The 18272-nt window shown below is 51.0% G+C and overlaps 2 protein-coding genes across 4 annotated transcripts in view; both read right to left on the minus strand.

Moving 5' to 3' along the window:
• Positions 1–10331, minus strand: part of RABL6 (RAB, member RAS oncogene family like 6) — a 53519-nt gene extending 43188 nt beyond the window's left edge. Inside the window, exons 1-3 of one of the 3 annotated variants that reach the window (XM_085593687.1) lie at positions 9854–9982; positions 5758–5895; positions 2514–2648 (exon numbers count right to left, since the gene is read on the minus strand). Coding sequence is in view for 1 of the 3 variants with exons in the window: in XM_077787872.2 (XP_077643998.1) it covers positions 2514–2648; positions 9854–9983 (265 nt within the window). In the remaining 2 variants the exon portion in view is untranslated. Of the gene's footprint in view, positions 1–2513; positions 2649–2836; positions 5665–5757; positions 5896–9853 lie in introns of those variants that run through there. The other 2 variants (XM_077787872.2, XM_085593686.1) reach the window with 2 other exon arrangements.
• Positions 10332–11175: 844 nt separating this feature from the next.
• On the minus strand, positions 11176–17117 carry AMBP (alpha-1-microglobulin/bikunin precursor). The gene is made up of 10 exons (XM_021533675.4): positions 16945–17117; positions 16196–16338; positions 15828–15904; positions 15214–15327; positions 14518–14619; positions 13878–13915; positions 12939–13017; positions 12686–12853; positions 12355–12531; positions 11176–11321 (listed from the first exon to the last, which is right to left on the minus strand). The coding sequence occupies exons 1-10, from the start codon at positions 17053–17055 to the stop codon at positions 11290–11292; spliced, it is 1041 nt and encodes a 346-aa protein (XP_021389350.1). The 5' UTR covers positions 17056–17117; the 3' UTR covers positions 11176–11289.
• Positions 17118–18272: the final 1155 nt, after the last annotated feature.

Raw genomic sequence — 18272 nt, forward strand, 5'->3', positions numbered from 1 at the left:
CAGGATTCACTTCTGTGCTCTGGATTACAGATCCTATAGTGCAAAGCAACTCTGCCACCCCTCATACCCATCCTTCATGTCTTTGAAGGACCTGAGCACAACTATTTGTCAATTTTTATTTCAGACTCCCTTTCTCAGGCTGCCAAACAGAGAAAAACTTGGTGATCAGTATAATCCAAAAAAGTGTTCATTAGGGTCAGGAATGGTAATTCCTTACTTGGACACAAAAATTACAAGTACCAATTACAATTGGCACAGAAAAGCAACTTTATTAATTCTGAATAAGAAGTAACTCAGATTCTGCTACCTTTATTAATTCCTCCAGTATAAAATTTCTGAATGTGCTACATTTTGCATCTAAAATGGAATTCTTCTAAGACTAGGCAATGTAAGAATCCTTCAATATTTGATGATTAAAATAGCGATTTAATTAACATCTGTAAATATTTGCCAACTACCAACTACCTCATAATGTTTATTCAAGGTAGCCTGAGAGCATGACCATAGGAAAAACAAACTTTATTTTTCCTCTACAGATTAACATGGCCAAAAGGGCAGAATTTAGACCTGGACAAAGTACTCTGAGAGCCTACATCACCAGTCTTGGATGGAAACTTCTCACAGCAGGAAACAGACTTCAACAACATTACCTTTTGAAATGTATTTAAGAAAGTCAATGGAAAACATCCTAAATTAGTGGAAATTATTACTAAGACAATAGTACAGTGTTTTACAATGTAAAAGAAACACAAATAAAAGGCACAGCTTCAGGTACAGCTTTGCAAGTAGTTTTACAAGGTCAGCAACACTTCGCCTTGAGAAAAGTCAATCGGCACCTGTACACACTGCTGGCAGCTCTGGCTGGGGAGCTCTACAGAAATGCAGCACACCGAGGTTAGAAGTGGGCCCTAGAAATAACCTATACACCTGTGGGTCTCAGCATTCAGCAAAGCCAGCCTCAGGTGTAGGTGTTTTCTACCCTAGGATTGCATCAGTATTGAAAAAGCATTGTCTGAGCCTTGGCTCAGGGAAAGAAATGCAGATACAGGTGAGATGACTGGATCTTCCTCCAAACACCCTTTTGCATGTACACATTTTGTACCTGTTCATGGATACAGTTAGATATGAATAAGCCTCCTAAAATAAATGCCAGATTCCCAGGCTGTATCCAACACAGGTGTTTGTGTTACCTGCACCTATCAGAGAATAAACCCTACTCTGATGCTTTAACACATGACACTGCAGAAAGGCACAATTAACACTCAGTGATTCTTTACACTTGGGTATCTAGGAGAGAGGATTGTTTTTTCTTACTCTGATCTAAGTCTGTTTAGGCTGAAGCATTCAAATTCGATTTTGGAGATAGTTTCCACCATTCAACTTGTAAACTCTGTGTTCATTCCTCAGTAACTGATGTGCTGACATCCTGAGAGGAAGGAAGAGTGAGGGGAAGGATGCTACAGCTAACATACACCATTCCAGAGGTTTGGCTGCAGATGGGAAACACCTCTGTGTGACCACAGCAGATCTGCTGGTTGAACACATCCTGTGGCTTTATGAGCATTATCACAAGACTTGGGCATCATGGTATCACCTGGCCATTCAAATTTGGTGATGAATTAGACACAGGACTCAATCTGATGCTCACCCCACTGCACAAGGTGTTCTCCCAGCTGGGAGGAGTTGGATAGTACCTGATTCAACAGAAGATCAGACTGAGACAGATGAACAATGTCTGATAATGACAAACAACTGCTGACTTTTTTTGTACAGCATCCTCAGTCTTACAGAGCACTTTCATAATGAATCAGGAGCTCATCCCACAAAGTTGTGGCATTCTTGATTGGCAACCTGAAAGCTGGACTTTCAGGTGCACTGCTGAATCACAACCTTATGCAACTTCAGTGCCTGCATGTCTTTTCCAGCTGAGATGCAGGGCTTTCACAGCTGCTTGCAACCAGTAAAATAAAAATTAAAACCACACCTGATCACTCAGACTATAGCAACAACTTAAAAAAGGCACTGGCACTTCTGTGCTTCAGTAAGCCAGTCTAGAGCTAACAGTACTACAATAATTTTTGAAATCCTCCCCAGTCACCAGAATCTTTATATTTTAGTCAGTAAAATCCAGTTTGCACCACGTATCCACTTTTAGGCAACACAGTAACACCCAAAGCACAGTGGGCCTCAGATACAGATTTATACAACAACCCCTCCTCATTAACATGTCAAGTATATTACAAATTTTTCCAAATACTTCAGACCACCTATTAAACACTTCCCTTGAATTGTGGCTTCCACAGACATATTCTTTAGCACTTATAACATAGAGCATCTGACAAAATTAAAAACATGACTAAGAAACTATGAATAATAAATTAAAAAGCATGAAGAGAGACCATTTTGTTTCCCAAGCAGACAGAGAAGAAAAAAGCAAATGAGGCTGCGGTGGAATTTCCCCCCCAAAGGCACTGTCCCATGACTGTCACTCCCTCCACACTCTTCCATCTTACTTTTGTAATTCCAGTGGATGCTGGTGACTTGGATCTCCTGAGTTGGAATATATTCCTCAATAAATTTCTTTCCCTGCAGTCGGTGCCAGAGGGTGGTTTTCCCAGTGTTTCTGTCCCCCCGGATGACAATTTTCACTGGAGAAAAGAGCAAGCAGACAAATAAAGTGATTAAACACAACTTGAAGAATGCTGTGAAAAGCATGCTAACTTTTTGCAGGCATTTTTCAGATGTAATTAGTCCTCCCATACTACACAGGCATGATGGGGTTCATTAGAAAAAACAAGCCTCAGTTATTTAAATCAGTGCTTATTCAGTAACTCACACCAGCTCAGTAGAACAAGCCAACAGCAAGTTTGAATCTTCAGAATCTGCACGACTCCAGCCAGCTGAGCCTCTGCTGTTTGACAGACAGACTTGACCCCTTAAGCAAACCAGCAGCAGTTTGGTTCAGGCTTTAAAGGAAGCAAAGGGCTGAGCCATGGCTGGACCAAGAATTCCTCTAGGAAGGGCAGAGAGAAGTAGTGACACAGCCAGAATTAAGGTACGTGAGCTTGCAACACCACACCAACCACGGATTAACACAAGAATACCAGGTGATTTTTCCAAAACTCATTTATCAAGGAACAAAGAAAGATGTGGGCACAAGGAGTCTCCTGCACACCCTTCCCATTGAATGCAATCAGACTATGAGCCTCCACATTATCCCGTCAACATGACAGTCAGCATGAGCCTAAGAGCCTTCCCTGAGCTCTCTGTGCCTGGTGGTGTGGCTGCAAGGTGGGGACCTCCCCTGAAGCTGGGACACCTCTTAAGCTTCTCCTTGAGGCAAAGACCTTTTAGCCCTGACAGACTGGGAGTCTAATCCAAGCTCTTTCTGAACTGTGGCTGGACTGTCTGCTTGTGAGTCTCCCCTTCAACTGGAACACCTCTCTAGGTCTGAGGTCCCTTACCTGGGAATAAGAGATCCCTCCTTGCCCAATACATCTTCAGTAAGTAAATGATGGTATGCAGAATTAATACTAATGAAATTGATATGCAGTATTAATTATTATAAACTCTGTATAAATAAGTCCATTAGACATAAACTGTCCAAGTCCAAGTCTGAGACTAAGATCGGACCCAGAAGCACCTAGGCTCCATCAGGAGTTTAGAAAGGGGATCCCCTCTGAGCCTCATAACTCAACAGGAGGGTCTCTGTGTCACTCATTCCACCTCAATTCTAAGTCCATTTTCCCCAGGGTGTTTCATACATGCGGTCAGTAACAGAGTGAATATTGCCATCAGCCTCTGTCAAGTTGCACTTGGACAATATAATATCTAGACACCTTTTGCTTGTACAGCTGCTGTTCATTTGTTAAGCGATCTAAATCACCCATCTGCAACAACCTCCCATCCTCCTGCCTTCTCTACCTCTCCCTGGCCCTTACTCCTACTTTGTCACACCCTGTTCTGTTGCTGGCCTTTTATGACAGGCTCTTCCTTCCATTATCTCCTCTATAATTTCCCTTTCTCCTTAAACACTTCTCATGCCTCGAGAGAATATAACAACAGAATGATTTAGGTTGGAAAGGACCTTTAAGATCAATTATTCCAACATTCCCTCAGCACTACGAAGGCGATCAGTAAACCATGTCCCCAGGTGCCACATCCATGTGGTTTTTAAATCCCTCCAGGGATGGGGACTCGACCACTGCCTCGAGCAGCCTCTGCCAGGGCTGGACAACCCTTTCTGCAAAGAAATTTTCCCTAACAGCCAATCTAAACCTCCCCATGCACAACTTGAGGTTGTTTCCCATCCTGTTACTTGTTAGAGGAGGCTGATGTTCGCCTGGCTACAACCTCCTGTCACCAGGCCCCTGTGTTGGTTGCTTCAGTTTAGACAGAAACTCTGTCCAACTCTTCCAGGGAAAGCAAGTGTCCAAAATAACAAAAATTGTAGCAATTAATATCATGAACTTTCTAGAGTCAATTCAAACATTATCTTGCTCTTTCTGAAAACACTACCTTGTATTTTCTAAATTTTTTGTTACATTGTGGAAATTCTTTTTTTTAATGCCATCTTTGTTTTTACTGGCAACCACACAGCTACTGGAAAACATAAGGTGACCAAACTGAATTTTTATTATTGTGTTTTGATTTGGAGCTATGATCCCCTGGAAAATGGGCCACCTCAGAGACATCTAATGGCAGTCAGGTGATTAGCATTAGGTAATGCATCATTATTTGGGCAAGGAGATCTGAAACAGAAGGCTGCCTTCGGCTGCAGTTCAGGAGCTGCTGCAGTCATTTCAGAGAAGAGCTGAAGAGGTCAACTTGAAGATAAAGCACACAAAGTCTGTGGAGGAATTCTGTCTATTGCTGCAGTTCCACTGTGCCTTTTTTGTAGTACACAGACGTTTATTCTTTTTCAGAGCTGTTTATTATTTTTCAAAATGACTTCCCGCACCAGGGTAATAAAGGCAAAAATTAACATGGTATTTATAGGCTGACTTCACTTAAAGGTCCCAGAGCATCAGTGCAGACACAACAAACCAGTTCCTGCATTTCCGGTCACCTTGTGCATGGTTGTTGCCTACTTAGACATGGTAAAACAATCAAGCCAGTCCACGGCATAGTCAGAATGAGATTCCATTTGTCCCCTTTCAAACCCAAACCTTTCCAAGTGCTCTCACTGCCTGCCCTAAAATGTTCAAATTCATATCCCCCCCTGCCCCAGAATGCAGCATGAGATACTAAAACAGTGAGTTTTAAGGGACAAATAGACCCTTCCCTAAACAGGCTGCTTTAAGGTGCACTTTCAGGATCACTACCAGATGATGTGGTTGTGAGCTCACCCCAGAAGGGACAGTTTTACTTCACGCCAACACCACTTTTTATGCACTTAAACATGAAGCTGGATCAAGAAACTGAACTGGCTGAAAAATAACCTCAAAACGATCATTTTTCAGTTTTCTTCTCTAGCTCCAGTTCCCAGCTGAATGAGCAGCGTGAGCAGCACATGGAAGGCACAGCTGGAGTGCAAGGGAATGTCTCCCAGCCCTAATCAGCTCATGTTTCGGTCAGTGCAAGGTGCTTATGGCACCACATGCTCAGTCTGAGCAGGTCCAACGGCCCCTTCTGGCTCCAGAACTCTCCACTAGAATCTCTCTTCTCTTACATAGTGCACAAGTTCTCACTGACTCTTCTCCTGAAGAAAGAAAAAGTCTTTAAAAATGGAACAGGAAGAAGGCAGGTGACACAAACCGCTTTTAGCAAAGTGAAGTCTGTATTTGGGACTTTGGCTGGGGCATTTGTGTTCAGTGACAGGCACGTGCAAGGCAGGAAGGCCTGAGTGAGCTTCCAAGCACAGTCAAGCTGATGCATCATAGGCCCGGACTGTAGCTGAATGTGGAAAAAGGAACAAGAATTACAGGCGAGGTTAATTATATCAAGCAAAACTGTTGCCTTATTTTCATTTAAAGTTAAATCAGTACTTACTGCAAACAGCCAGAGGTTTATAGCAAAGACAGAAGAATTATCTGTGGGGAGAAGTGTAGTGATGGGGAGTAGATCAAGAGGCAAGGAAAAAGCTAAACAAATCACTTTATTCACATTGTCATTGCATCAGGAAAACCAGAGGGATTTCCATTCTCCAGATGGGGAAACGGAAGCAGAGCATTGACGATACAGGCCCAGAGAACAGGTCTGAGACCAGCTCATGACTAGAAATCAGGAATTCCCAGGTTTGCCCACATTCCTCCAGGACTCTGCAGCAAAGATCCTGAAACTAATAACCCTATGGAGAGGGTCATAACCTTACCCTCATCACGGTATTTGGGATTTCAATTGAAATGCTCCGAGCTTGTTCTGCTGCCAAAAGCAGCATTATCTGCTCTGCAGAACCCACCCAAGCACACTTCCCATAGGAAGCAGCAGGCCAGCACCAGGCAAAGCAGGGCTGGCACGTGCTGCAAAAACACCTGTGTCAGCCACAGGAGAAAACAAGAGAAGGTGGGAAGGGGCAGGAAGAGGAGCAGCCTTCCTTTTGGGAGTCATGCTGAGTGAAAATACTTAACAGTGAGTCTGGGAACTACAGCTCCAAAGCAACACAAAAAAAAGTAAGGACTATAAGGCTTACTAAAGAGGTACATGGTATTAATTAAGTTTTGTCTTTTAAGGAATATGTTAGGCAGAAAAAAATAATAAGGAGAGGAGTGGGAGGGAATTCTTGGAGCTACTGCCTTTGGTATTCCAGCACTGGTGACTGTTCAGCCTGTGCTCCAGGCACACACAGCAGTGGGGTTTGTCAAATGACACTCTGGACGCAGTGTGTAAAACTCAAAGCAAAGGTTCCATGTCTGGGGAATAGAATGGATGAACATTTGGCACCTCCCATGTATTTTGTTACGGTCTCTGATCAGCAAATCCCAGGACTATTGTTTGCCCATCACTACATTACATAAATGGTTGTGTTTGAGCACAGTGGTGCTCAAAATTAAGTTCTGCAACTGCTCATGTAATTTGTTGAAACAAGCGGCGCTGCCAAAGGGATGAGAGCCACTTCCTCTTACTTGCTCTTGCCATGCTCCCTCACAGGGCCAGCAGAGCCCTTAGAACAGTAATGCAGCACACCTGATCCAGGGTATCCCAAGCAAGAAAACAAGAGGAAGTTTTCACAAAGACTAGTTCCCAAGCCCTGGAATCATGATCCCTTGTTAAGATTTCAGCCATGACATACATGGCACAGACCCACGTCATTTTCAGCTCTGTGCTTTCTGAGTGCTCAGGGAACTCTGGTGTTAACTGGATGCGAACCACAGCAGCTCCATGTAGATGGAACAGAGTGTGTGCGTGCTGGAATGCAGTATGGAAATGCTTTTGTTTTACAATAGAATGTCCAAGCAAAGGACATGATTGCTGCCAAAGGCTGATATTGGTATCTGTTCTCATAATTTCATTAGAAATCTAAACCTTCCCACCTCACAATGCTCTTCCTTTTGAAAAGTTGACCGTGTAGGAGAGGTACCATCAAAACAAATCATTCAGGTTCAACTTAGTGCTCTATTCTACCCAGGCTCTGTAACTATCAGTGCCATTAAAACACCTCACAGCCTTCAGCACGACCTCAAACATGGGGGCTATCTGTTACAGAATCTACCTGAGAACTGCAGGGCTGGCGCAGCGGGGGCTGCTCTGAGCCCTGGGAGGCACCCAGAGCCAGGTACAAGGCCTGTGTCCCAGCCTGCTCTATCAGTGAACAACCCAACATATTCTCAGTATACTAAGTATATTTCTGGGAAGGAAACAGGCTTCATTCAGGATCTGTAGTGGTCTAATGCAGCAAAAAACCACTTCTGTAAAACAAATCACAGCGCCCCTTGGTTTAGGTTTAGGCAGTTTCAGGGAAACAGGAGTTGTAAAGATCTTTGTGTGCTAACGGTGGCTCCAAATCACATCCTGCGCTCCTCCGCTGAATGTCAGGAATTTGCCAAGAAAGGAGAAGTGGCAATGCACAGGATTTGCAGTTCTGCCCTTCCTGAGCAATGGCCCTTGTAATGCCATTCCTTCACATAGGAATGCTCCCCATCTCCCCAGTGCTATGGCTATGGGGGGGTACCCTTACTTTCATAAGCCAGCCTGTATCTCCTATAAATATTATATAACACTGACACTGGGAAGAGTTACTATGGAGATTGGAAAGCTTGCCTTAAGGCAGTGACAGAAAGCTGGGTTTTCAGCTACAAAGCAGCAACTGGAATGCAAGTCCTGGCAAGACAGAGCACAAACCAAAAATCTTTCCTGAGGCTTTCACTAATAAGACAAAAAGCAGCAAAGCTACAGTTAGCATTTTTGGCCTTGCACAAACAGCAGGCAGGTGCCCATGCACAGGTCTAGCATGATGCAGTCACCATGGAGCAGAGCTGGTCCCATCCTGTGCCAGCAGGATGCAGCTGATCCTTTCCATCCGCAGCACAAATCTCCCCTGTCTGAGAAGCCAGCTCCTGACTCTTACATAATTCACAAGCTGGTATTAGCTACCTGATCTCTGGCACTCGGCTGCCCATGCAGCACACTTCTTCTTGGTCTTCTGGGCTGTGGCCACATGAAGCCTCTGCACAAACCAACAGTCGAGACCAGCAGATCTCCAGTACATGTTTAAGGATGCAGTGCTGTGTTCCAAGGCAGCACCTTCATCCTCACCCCCATCTTTCACTGTAAACCCAGTCTCAACAATCACACTTCTATTTGTCTCATGCAGGATTGCTTGCTAAAACATTAATTTTATAAATTAAACAGCACTGGCATATCTGAGATGTGCTAGGGATAAAGGCACCAAATGCTTTCTCTAGTAAAGCAGAGCACTTCAAAACCTCAGTCCCAAAGCCAACAGACATAATATTAAACAAAGAAAAAAAACACCCCAAAATCCTAAGTGTAACTTCTTTATTGCATTCTGTTTCAGACCAAGACCCAACAGAAGCTCTATTCCTCCAATATGTGTGCCTTCACAGAAATTAACCAGTGCCACATTCACAAATCAGTCTTTTTCCCACCTGCCAATCTCTCAGCCTTCTGCAATCTGCCTCCACACAGACGAGCTGGTACTTGCAGCACTCTCTGGAACCAGCTCTATTTTCAGCAGGAATGACATAACTGCTGTCCCTATCTCACAATTGTTACTTTGGGATGTATTTCACATACTTGCAGTGCCCTCCTGAAACCCGATACTAGAAATCACCTTTACTGAGCTCCAAGGGAAAAATGCAGTCCTAAACCTCAACACTGAGAGAAAAAGAATTCTGAAAGCGTTCCTCGATAAAAGAGCAAATGTATCGTTGCAGAAAAGATAGCCAAGATGAAATGATGTACTAAGGGCACACAGAAGTATGTATTTGCTGTCCACCTTTTACTGAAGCCTGGCAGGGCTGAGCTTTTTAATAGACACTTATCGTACAACCACTACAGCTTAATTATAAGCATCATTATCCTGTGCTGCAGGGAAGATCACCCACGTACTCAGGGGAGTTACCCTCTTGATGCTCGAACTGACACAACCTGATGTACCAGGCACTCCCTCCTGTGCCACAGCCGGCAGGCAGCGCTCAGGGACGCTGCTGCACCGCGGGTCCCGAGTCCTGCGCCGAAAGACGAAAGTTTCCCATTCCGCACTCCTCCAATGACCTCCCACATTTAATTCCAAACCTGGCTTTGAGCGAATACGGATAAAAGCACCAACCTGCACACAGAAAGCACACGCACTCCCAGCCCCTCTGCGGTCCTAGGCACCCAGGGGGCACAGACAGGGCCGCCCACCTCCCTTCGGGCTGGCCCGGCCACCCGGCCCAGCGCTCCGACTCACTGTTATACTGGACTCCCTTGGCGAACCTCCTCTGCAGCGCCTGGTTCATGGACTGCAGCCCCGCAGGGATGTTTTTGTCGCGGACCGCAGCCTGGTCCGAGCCCACCAGCTTCTTCAGGGCCGAGAACATCTTCGTGGTCTCACACCTGCACCCCGGGGAACGGGCCGAGCGCGGGCTCGGGAGCCGGGCGGCCGCGGCGGAGGCACGGGGCGGCTCAGAACTGCGGCGGGGCCAGCCCGGCCATGCGGGGCGGAGGTGTGCGGGCCGGGCCCGGCAGGAGGAAGCTGCGCCGGGGGAGGGGAGGCACTATCGGGGCATGTCCCGGCGCGGGACGGTGGGGCCGCTGCCGAGGTCCGGCACGGGGCGGTGGGGCCGGGCGCTCAGCCCAGCCGGGGAGCGGGGCCGGGAGCCGGGCGGGGGCAGCGGAGGCGGCGCGGGGCTCCCGCCGCCGCCATCTTGGCTCTTCCGCCTCACCGCGGGGGGCCGGGGCGCACGCGGCGCGGGTACGGCGGCCGGCGGGGGACAGAAGGGCGCGGAGCGCCATCGCTGCCACGACCCCGGGAGCTTCCCGCCGTGACTGAGGGTCGAGTGCAGCCCGACGCGCCCGAGACCCCCGCAGCGTGACCAACACAACCCCGGCCGTGCCCCCGGGACCGCCACAGCCCCCCCAAGACTCCCGCAATCCCCTCTTGGCAGCTTCACAGCCCCCCATCCATGACCGTCGTAATGCCTCACGAGGCCGCGGCAGCATCCCTGGGACTCCCCCCAAAACACCTCTAATCCCTTCCTGGGACCCTGTGCCCCCTGGGACCGCCATAACCCGTGTCGTCTGCTCCTATGCCAGTCCCGTTTTCCCGTGACCCTCGAAACCCCCTAACTCTGCTGTGACCCTCACGGTCCTACCCGACACCCCGTAATCCCGTGCTGCAAACCCCATATAACCCTCCCCTGATTGCCCACCCCCCGTGCAGCCCATCTCGGCCGCACACGGGTCTCCCTGGTCACACCATAACCCCGAGACAGCTGCAATCGTTCACCCTTAGGGACAAGCAGACACTGGTCCCCTTCCCAGCAGCCCAACCCCATCTCCTGGGAAATGGGGGCTGGAGTCCACCCAGTGGCACCCCTGAGCCTCTCGGTGTCCCCCCAGCCCTGTGTGGGCAGAGGGCAGTGGCCTGAGGAAGGGTCAGAGACTCAGCGGGGAGAGCCCAGTAACCCCAAAGAGATGGGGACACCCACCAGAGAGGACCCCACAGCATCCTCTGCCCCTCCTGTGTCCCCCACCCTGCTCCCCACCAGCCTGAGGATTGACACTGGGCTCTTTGGTCACATGAGAGACATTTACTGCTGGAGGTATCTCCTGGGCTGCCACAGCTGTCAGCACTGTCCTGCACGACCCTGGTGCTGGATGCTGGCCCCTCATCCTCTGCCTCCATCAGTTTGAGAGCTGCAGGAACTCCTCGTCCTCTGCAAGTGGAGAGTCACAGCAGGTGATGGACAGACCCCCCAGAGCCCTCATCACCCTGCAGTCACAGATGATGGATGCTGCTTCCCACTTTATCCCTGCACACCCGTGCTGGTCCCCCACTTTGTGTCCCACCACACGCCATGGTGGCATTAGTGTACTTTATATTGCTGGCAGGGATTATAAAAGATGAGTTCTGCCCTAGGACAGGCTCCATCTCCCATCCATGGGGTCGGGCCAAGTCCCCAGCTCCCGTCCTCCTGGGAGTAGGCACGCCCAGGGCTGGATAAGGTGGAAGACACCTCAGTCTGCAGGATGATTTTCTCTGCCACACTCCTGACAACCTGGTCATCATTTTCCCTGAGGGATAAGTGGTACCTCTTGTGTCTCCCAAGGAGGTTCAGTACAGAAACCCCTGCACTGGCCGGAACTGGGGGGGCCTGGCAGGTATCACACCCCTGACAGGGACCCTGGCTTGGTCCTTAGTTGGTGTCAGGGTTCCTGCACCACCAAGTCTTTCAGCCCATGTCTGTCACCTCCACTGCTCCCCGCTGCACCCCAACCTGCCTGTGGACGTTCCCCCTCTCATCAAGACCATGCCAAAGTTCAGTCATGGCCTCAGCATGTCTGCAGCTTGCCCAGCCCCACTGTGCCATACTGTTTGTGGGTTAATGGCCATATTCCCTACCCAGGACAGATCCCTCCTAGGCACAGCACAAAACCATCCCACACCCATGACAAACCCATCCCAGCCCAAGGACAAACCCAGCCCGTGTCCGTCCTGACCCAGAATGACCCATTGAAGAAAGAGCACAAAACCAGTCCAGACCCATTCCAGAGCCAGACTGATCCTTAACCCATGACAAATGCATCCTAGGCCCATGATGGGCCCATCCTGGACCCATCCAGAGTCAGGACAGACCAATCCAGAACCAGGACCGCTCTGTCCCCATCCCAGGCAGACCCAGTGCAGGACAGAAGCTGTTGCAGGCTGCTGCCCTGGGGGGTGGTGGGGGGGGGTGGCAAGGGGAGTACCTGCCAGCTGAGGAGCCCCGCAGTACTCCTTGCACTCCTTCTCCGAGTAGAACTGGTTCCCGTTGCCCTTGCAGCCCCCATAGCTGAAGGTGATGCACTTGCCCTGGGCTGCGTCGAAGGCCCAGCGTGTCATCACTGCCTGGCAGGGTCCTGGGACAATGGGCAGCCTGCAGGCAGCTACAGGGACAGGAGCTGCATGAGATGGGGGGTCCAAGCACCCCCACACTTCCCACATGGATGGCAGACACATGGCATTTGAGGCAAGGCTCAGATCCTTTGTGATGCCTCAGCAAAGGCACCTCCAGTGCCCCAACCCAGCCGGGATTCTCACCCTCGGTCCGGCATGCCTGCAGGCACTCCTTTTCTGAGTAGAAGTTGTTGCCATTGCCCAAACAGCCTCCATAATGGAAAGTTTCACAGGCCATGGAGGAGGAGTTGTAGAAGAAGCGGGAGAGCATCCCGCTGCAGGGCCCGGGGTCCTGGCTCAGCCGGCATGAGTCTGTGGACCAGCACCCCACGGGTCACAGGGGAATGGGAGTGCAGGCCAGGGGCGTCCTGATGCAGCCCCCTCCCCTGTGACCTACCTTCCTTATTGCCAACGTAAGTGGGCAGGGGTCCTGCGGCTGAGCCCTCCTCCAGGGGTAGGACTGCTCTCCGTGCCCTCTGCACAGTAAGGAAGCACAGAGCTGCCATCAGTCCCTGTCTGTGGGACCTGCTGCCTACCCCATTGTCCTGAGGGTGGGCTGTGTCAGGGGCACCTCAGGCTCCAACCCTCCTCTGTGCTCCCACCAAGTCTCCAGTCACTGGTCTTGGGTCTGCAGGCTGTGATCCCTCCACACATCATGATCTTTCCAGCCCTGTGCTCTTCCAGGGTGGGGGTCCACAAACCCAGATTGTTGTGGATTAAGACACCCCAAGTGCCCAAATCATGCCTCGTGCTGGTGCTGGGGGTGTGCCTCAACGATGTGTTACCTGCTCTTGAGTCAACTCTTGTTGACTCAGACATAGAGCTTAGACATACTCAGTCAACCCAGACATAGGGTTTTTTCTCCTATGAAAGTCTCATTCCCCCTGGAAAATCTTTCAACACTCAACCATGAGAGACTGGGAGGTGCTGAGTCATGGAAGTTGAAGAGCCAGTGGGTGTTAAGCTTCCCCATCCCTGGAGAAGGAGCCTACAGCCTGGCTGGGACACACACAGACAGGCAAGGAGCAAGGAAACATCAGCAACCTTCACACTATGAAAAAAATCAGAGTAGGAAAAGTCTTCCACCTGGAAATAAGCTCTTGTGCCCACCTGGCCACCAGGACCCACCCCCCCTGCAGCCTGTGCCATCCCTTCAGGCAAAGCCCATCAGCAGAGGAGGAAGAGCAACTCCAAAGATGGTCAGTGGAGCCACTGCCCAAACAACATGTCCTGCCCATGGATCCTTCTCCCTGGACACCCGATCTCCAGTGAGTTTGGCTTGGAGGGGATGTTTCTGGCCTTGATCCACTTCAGAGGGTCCCAGCTGGCCACTCACCTGGGGAGCATTTTCAGTCTCTTGAGGAACACATTCACCTGACCCAGAAGCAGGAGAGCAGATGAGCAGTGTGAGAGGAGAGGTGTCCTGACAAACTTCAGTGAGTCCAGCATTGTGCACATGCAGGACCCTGAGCAAGGGGACACCCTCCCACTTCCACCCAATGTTACTCCCCTTTTTCTGCTTTCCACCTCACACTCAGAAGCACCATCCTAAAATGCCCATTTCCCTGAAATCCCCACAGTCCCCCTGGGTTCCCCCAAAATCGTACACACACACACACACACCCCCACACATGCTCCATCCTGCTAGCCCCTTCTGAACCCCAGACTAAGCAAGGAGCCTCCCAGGTGCTGGCAGAACCCAGCTTGGAGACCAGACACAAGTGTTCCATGCCCTCATCCCAGCACAATGGTGTGTTTGCACTGACCTGACAGCCCAGAACTGACCCCTCTGGAAGATGATTTCTCTGGTAGAATCCTGACACGTGGCCTTATTTACTTTTCATCCCATGCTACCAATGCATTTGTCTCTCCTTCCTCCCTCCTGACCACCCCCCCTCTCCCCAGCTTGGCAGACCCAGAAGGAGCACCTGGAGTGCTCTGGCAGCATGAGAGGCATATGCCCCATGGGAGGTTACCTCTGTTGGCCAGGATGAAGATGGAGTCTTCAGGGATGCCCATCTCCAGAGCCAACTGATGGAAAGACTCAATGAGGTCCTCCCGTAGCTCCGGACTCCTCCCTGGGAAAGAGAATGGGCTGTGAGCAGGGTCGGTGTGGGAGTGCAGCCCCCAAGCACCCACCGAGCTCAGGTGGTTGCAGGCAGGTGCAACACCAGACTCCTGGTCCTTCCCAGCATAGAATCAGGGAAGCAAAGATTGAGCCAAGCTGTTGACCCAGCACTGCTATGTCCACCCTAAAACATGTCCCTGAGCTCCACGTCTACATGTTTTTTGAAACCTACTGGGCACAGTGATGTCACTGCTTCCCTGGGCAGCCTGCTGTTCTTGACCAAGGGCTTGGACAAAGTGGGTTTTATGTTTCTTAAGCATCTCCTGCTACTTCAGAGCTAGGTTTCCTCTAAGCAGATATCACCACCTTCATCCCAAACACGATGCTGGTTTGGATGTTCACATCAGTGCCTGATGTGGCTGTCATGGAGCCGTGAGACTCCACCTCTGCCATGCCAAAGATGAGGTGGTCTAAGCCACCATTTCCAAAGCCCATGGTCAGGTCCCTTAAGGCCAAGGGAGCTGAGAGAACTTAGGTGGTGTTTTTGAGCTGTGCTGATCCACCCTAGAGCCTGCTTGCCCTCAAGTGCCATGGCCAGACATACCATACAGCTTCAGGGTGGTGCTTGGACCAAAACTGCTTTTCTTCTTCATCAGAATGACGGCATATTCATCATAGTTGGTACGGAGCACATAGGACTGGATAGACACATCCCATTCTGGGTGAGACAGAGACACATGGCTGTCATTCCTGCCCCTCATGGTGTGATGGAGCAGTGTAGGACAGCCCCAAAGCTGGGGGCTGAAACCAGGCATCTAATTAAAAAAAGATGTTTTTTAGGAAGCAGACTCAGATACAACTATGAGTCCCTTTGGGCTCACCAGTCTCTTAGCTGAGGGGATTAGAAACCAAAAGCTGAAAACAACTGAAATACCACTAATGCTTCTGAAGTGTGGCTGATTCCTGCCCCAGCCTGGGACTCTGTGGACAGGAGTGACCTGCTGCAACATCTCATCATCCTGTGGCTGTGTAGGGACAGTGCTCAAACAGCCCTTTCCCTGCAGCTTTACTCTATACTTTGGCTGGAAATGTCCACATCAGAGGCCACTCCACATTGTGGAGTGGCTTTTGAGCCCTGCTCTTTTGAATCCCTTCCACCTTTGCCAGCTGTCCCCAGAGCTGGTCCCCATTGCCCAGTCATGCCTCACCCCAACTCACTGGGGTTGTAGTAGGTGTATTTTCCAGGGGTGCCGGTTTTCTGGTACTCCCCTGACACTAGTGTGCAGTCACCTTGCCTGGAGAGAGGAAGAAAGCAATCAGGTACTTGGAAGGATTATTTTCCCTGGTTAAGGCATGAAAATCATGTCTGGGGCACCAAGGACATGGTGCAGGACTCCTGAAATTGTTCTGCCCAAGGTATTGGTATTTGAACCCAATCCATCCCCTCCTCAGGGTTTGGATGCCAGGCAGAGCAAGTAACCCCCATGTTTGTCTGTCCCAACCCCTGGGAGAGGGAGCACCCCTGGGTGGTGTGGCTTTGGAGGAGGCTCAAGCACCTCCAGCAGTGCTCCCAGAACCTCCCATACCGCAGCCTGGTGCTGGTAGTGCTGATCTGGTCAGCGCTGGGGCCAGGGCCCAGCACCAGCGTGCCCATGCTGAACTTCTCTTTGTAGTTCTTCATCCATTTGCAAGTCGTGCCAATGGCGATGTCGAACCACTTCCCGTACATCTGCCGAGAGAAGAGAGACACGTCTGCACCGTGAGCACTCCTCACCAAGGTGGGACATCACCTGGTTTTGTGCAGAGTCAAAATATTCCTGATGCAGGGAGAAACTGGGAGCTGATGCAGGGTGCAGAGACCAGAGCCGCTGCAGGATTTGGGAAGTGGATCAGCACTGAGCAGAATTTTCCTTGGTTCCCTGACTAGGAGCCAGGGCTGGAGGCATCAGGCTGGCATCCCCCCATGTATACCAGTGAGACCCAGATCTGGGCACACGTGCAGGGTTGTATGAAGCCTGGCAGGGGACAGGGTGTGTTGTGGGGGATCTCCCAGGTAACCCTCATCAAGCTGCATGCTGAACCACAGACTTTCCACAGGATTCATCTGCCCTGGGGCTCGGACTGCAGCCACCCTGCTTGGGGTTTGCCAGGATGAGGCCACCCCAGAGCCTGGCACCTCCTGGGTGGCACCCAAAGAGTGCCACACTGCCAATGGCTGTCCCACACAGCCTGGCATGGGCATAGGCATTATTGCCCTTCTTTCTGGAGGAAAATGAAAGAAAGCTTACCCCATCCTTTTTGCCACCAAAATTAAGGGACCATAAGGTGCCATTACCCGCTCAGCCTCAAAATTCTCCTGCACTTGGATATCTTCATCCTGGTCTCCGATGGGGGTTCCATGAGCCACAGTGAAGAGGAGGAGGGAAAGGAGACCCCAAATAATCATGGCTGGTGGTTTCAGAGTGCTGCTGAGCCTCAGCACTTCAGTGGGATCCCGGACTCTGCACTGCCCCCACGGTGCAGCACTGTGACCTTCAGACCAGGGCCGGCGGGGCCAGCCGCCCTGCGGGGGGGCTGCCGGGGGAGGAGGGGGTACGGCCCGGGGAGCGCCGCTGCCCTCGGCGCTGCTGCGGATTTGCAGGAGTGGAGCACCCGAGCAGCCACACCAGGCTGAGCTCCTCACCCTCGCCTGTTCCTACACCATGGGGCCAGGAGCAGTCTTTCTCCGTTATTCTATGTTGAGATTCATATTCCTGCTCTGTCATCCCACAAAGAGCCCCCAGATCTGATGGACCAGTCTGACTCTGTGGTGAGGAGAGCACTGAGGGATGCCCGGCACTTAACCCAGGCTATCTAATCAGTGTCCATAGGGAACAGAGCCTGAGTTTCCTGCTCCCCTTTTGGACCCCTTCCAGGCAGTCCCAAGCTGATGGCCAACATCCAGGATCCGGCTGGGTGTGACCCATCCCGTAGTCGAGGGTCCCTGGGCCGGGAGGAGCGGGAAATGCTGGGCCATCCTTAACCCTTCCCAGCAGTGTTTGTCTTCGTGGGATGATTAACAGAAACCAAACAGCCCGAGGGAATCTGCAAACAGAGCAAAGGGCGGGAGCCCCTCTCAGGTGGCCACGGCCCAATATTTGTGGAGAATGGCCAGAGCTGGCGGCACACTGGCAGAAGTCAGCCGGACTTTTACCCTCTACTCCCCCGTGGTCACTGATGGACTCTTGGATAAGGACCAGCAGGTGCTGCTGCCCGGGCATGGGGGTGCTGGTGGTCCTAGGAGAGGTAGCCTGGACATCTCCACAAACATCTTCCTGCCACATTCCGGTGTGTCTGGAGCACGGAGCAGACGAGGGGCAGACGTGGACCTGCAGCACAGACGCCTTCGGTAGCCCCCCTCCTCCTCTCCCCTCCTATTCTCTATTGAGGAGCGTCGCCGGTGCAGCAGAACCCTGGGCTCCAGCCCCCAAGCCGGGAATCCCTCCCGAGTCCCCCGGCGGGATCCCCGCTGCCCCGGTCCCTGCATCACTAGGTGGCAGCCGGCGGTAAGGAATGACAGCCCCGCTCTGGCCACAGTCACGGGCGGGTGGAGGGGTTCCTCTGAGCCCCCTTCCTGCGGTCCGGGCAGCGATGGGCATCGGGGAAAGGCTGTGCTTGGAGGAG

This window comes from Lonchura striata, chromosome 17, assembly GCF_050655825.1.
Source record: "Lonchura striata isolate lonStrDom1 chromosome 17, ASM5065582v1, whole genome shotgun sequence".
Lineage (NCBI taxonomy): Eukaryota > Metazoa > Chordata > Aves > Passeriformes > Estrildidae > Lonchura > Lonchura striata.

What these genes read in the sequence shown, in the direction of transcription:
- AMBP (XM_021533675.4), bottom strand. Translation starts at nt 17,055, where the DNA reads ATGATTATTTGGGGTCTCCTTTCCCTCCTCCTCTTCACTGTGGCTCAT. An exon ending in AGAATTTTGAGGCTGAGCGG is followed by an intron (nt 16,339 to 16,944) that starts GTAATGGCACCT and finishes TTCTCTCGGCAG; the next exon opens with ATGTACGGGAAGTGGTTCGA. An exon ending in ACTACCAGCACCAGGCTGCG is followed by an intron (nt 15,905 to 16,195) that starts GTATGGGAGGTT and finishes TCCTCTCTCCAG; the next exon opens with GCAAGGTGACTGCACACTAG.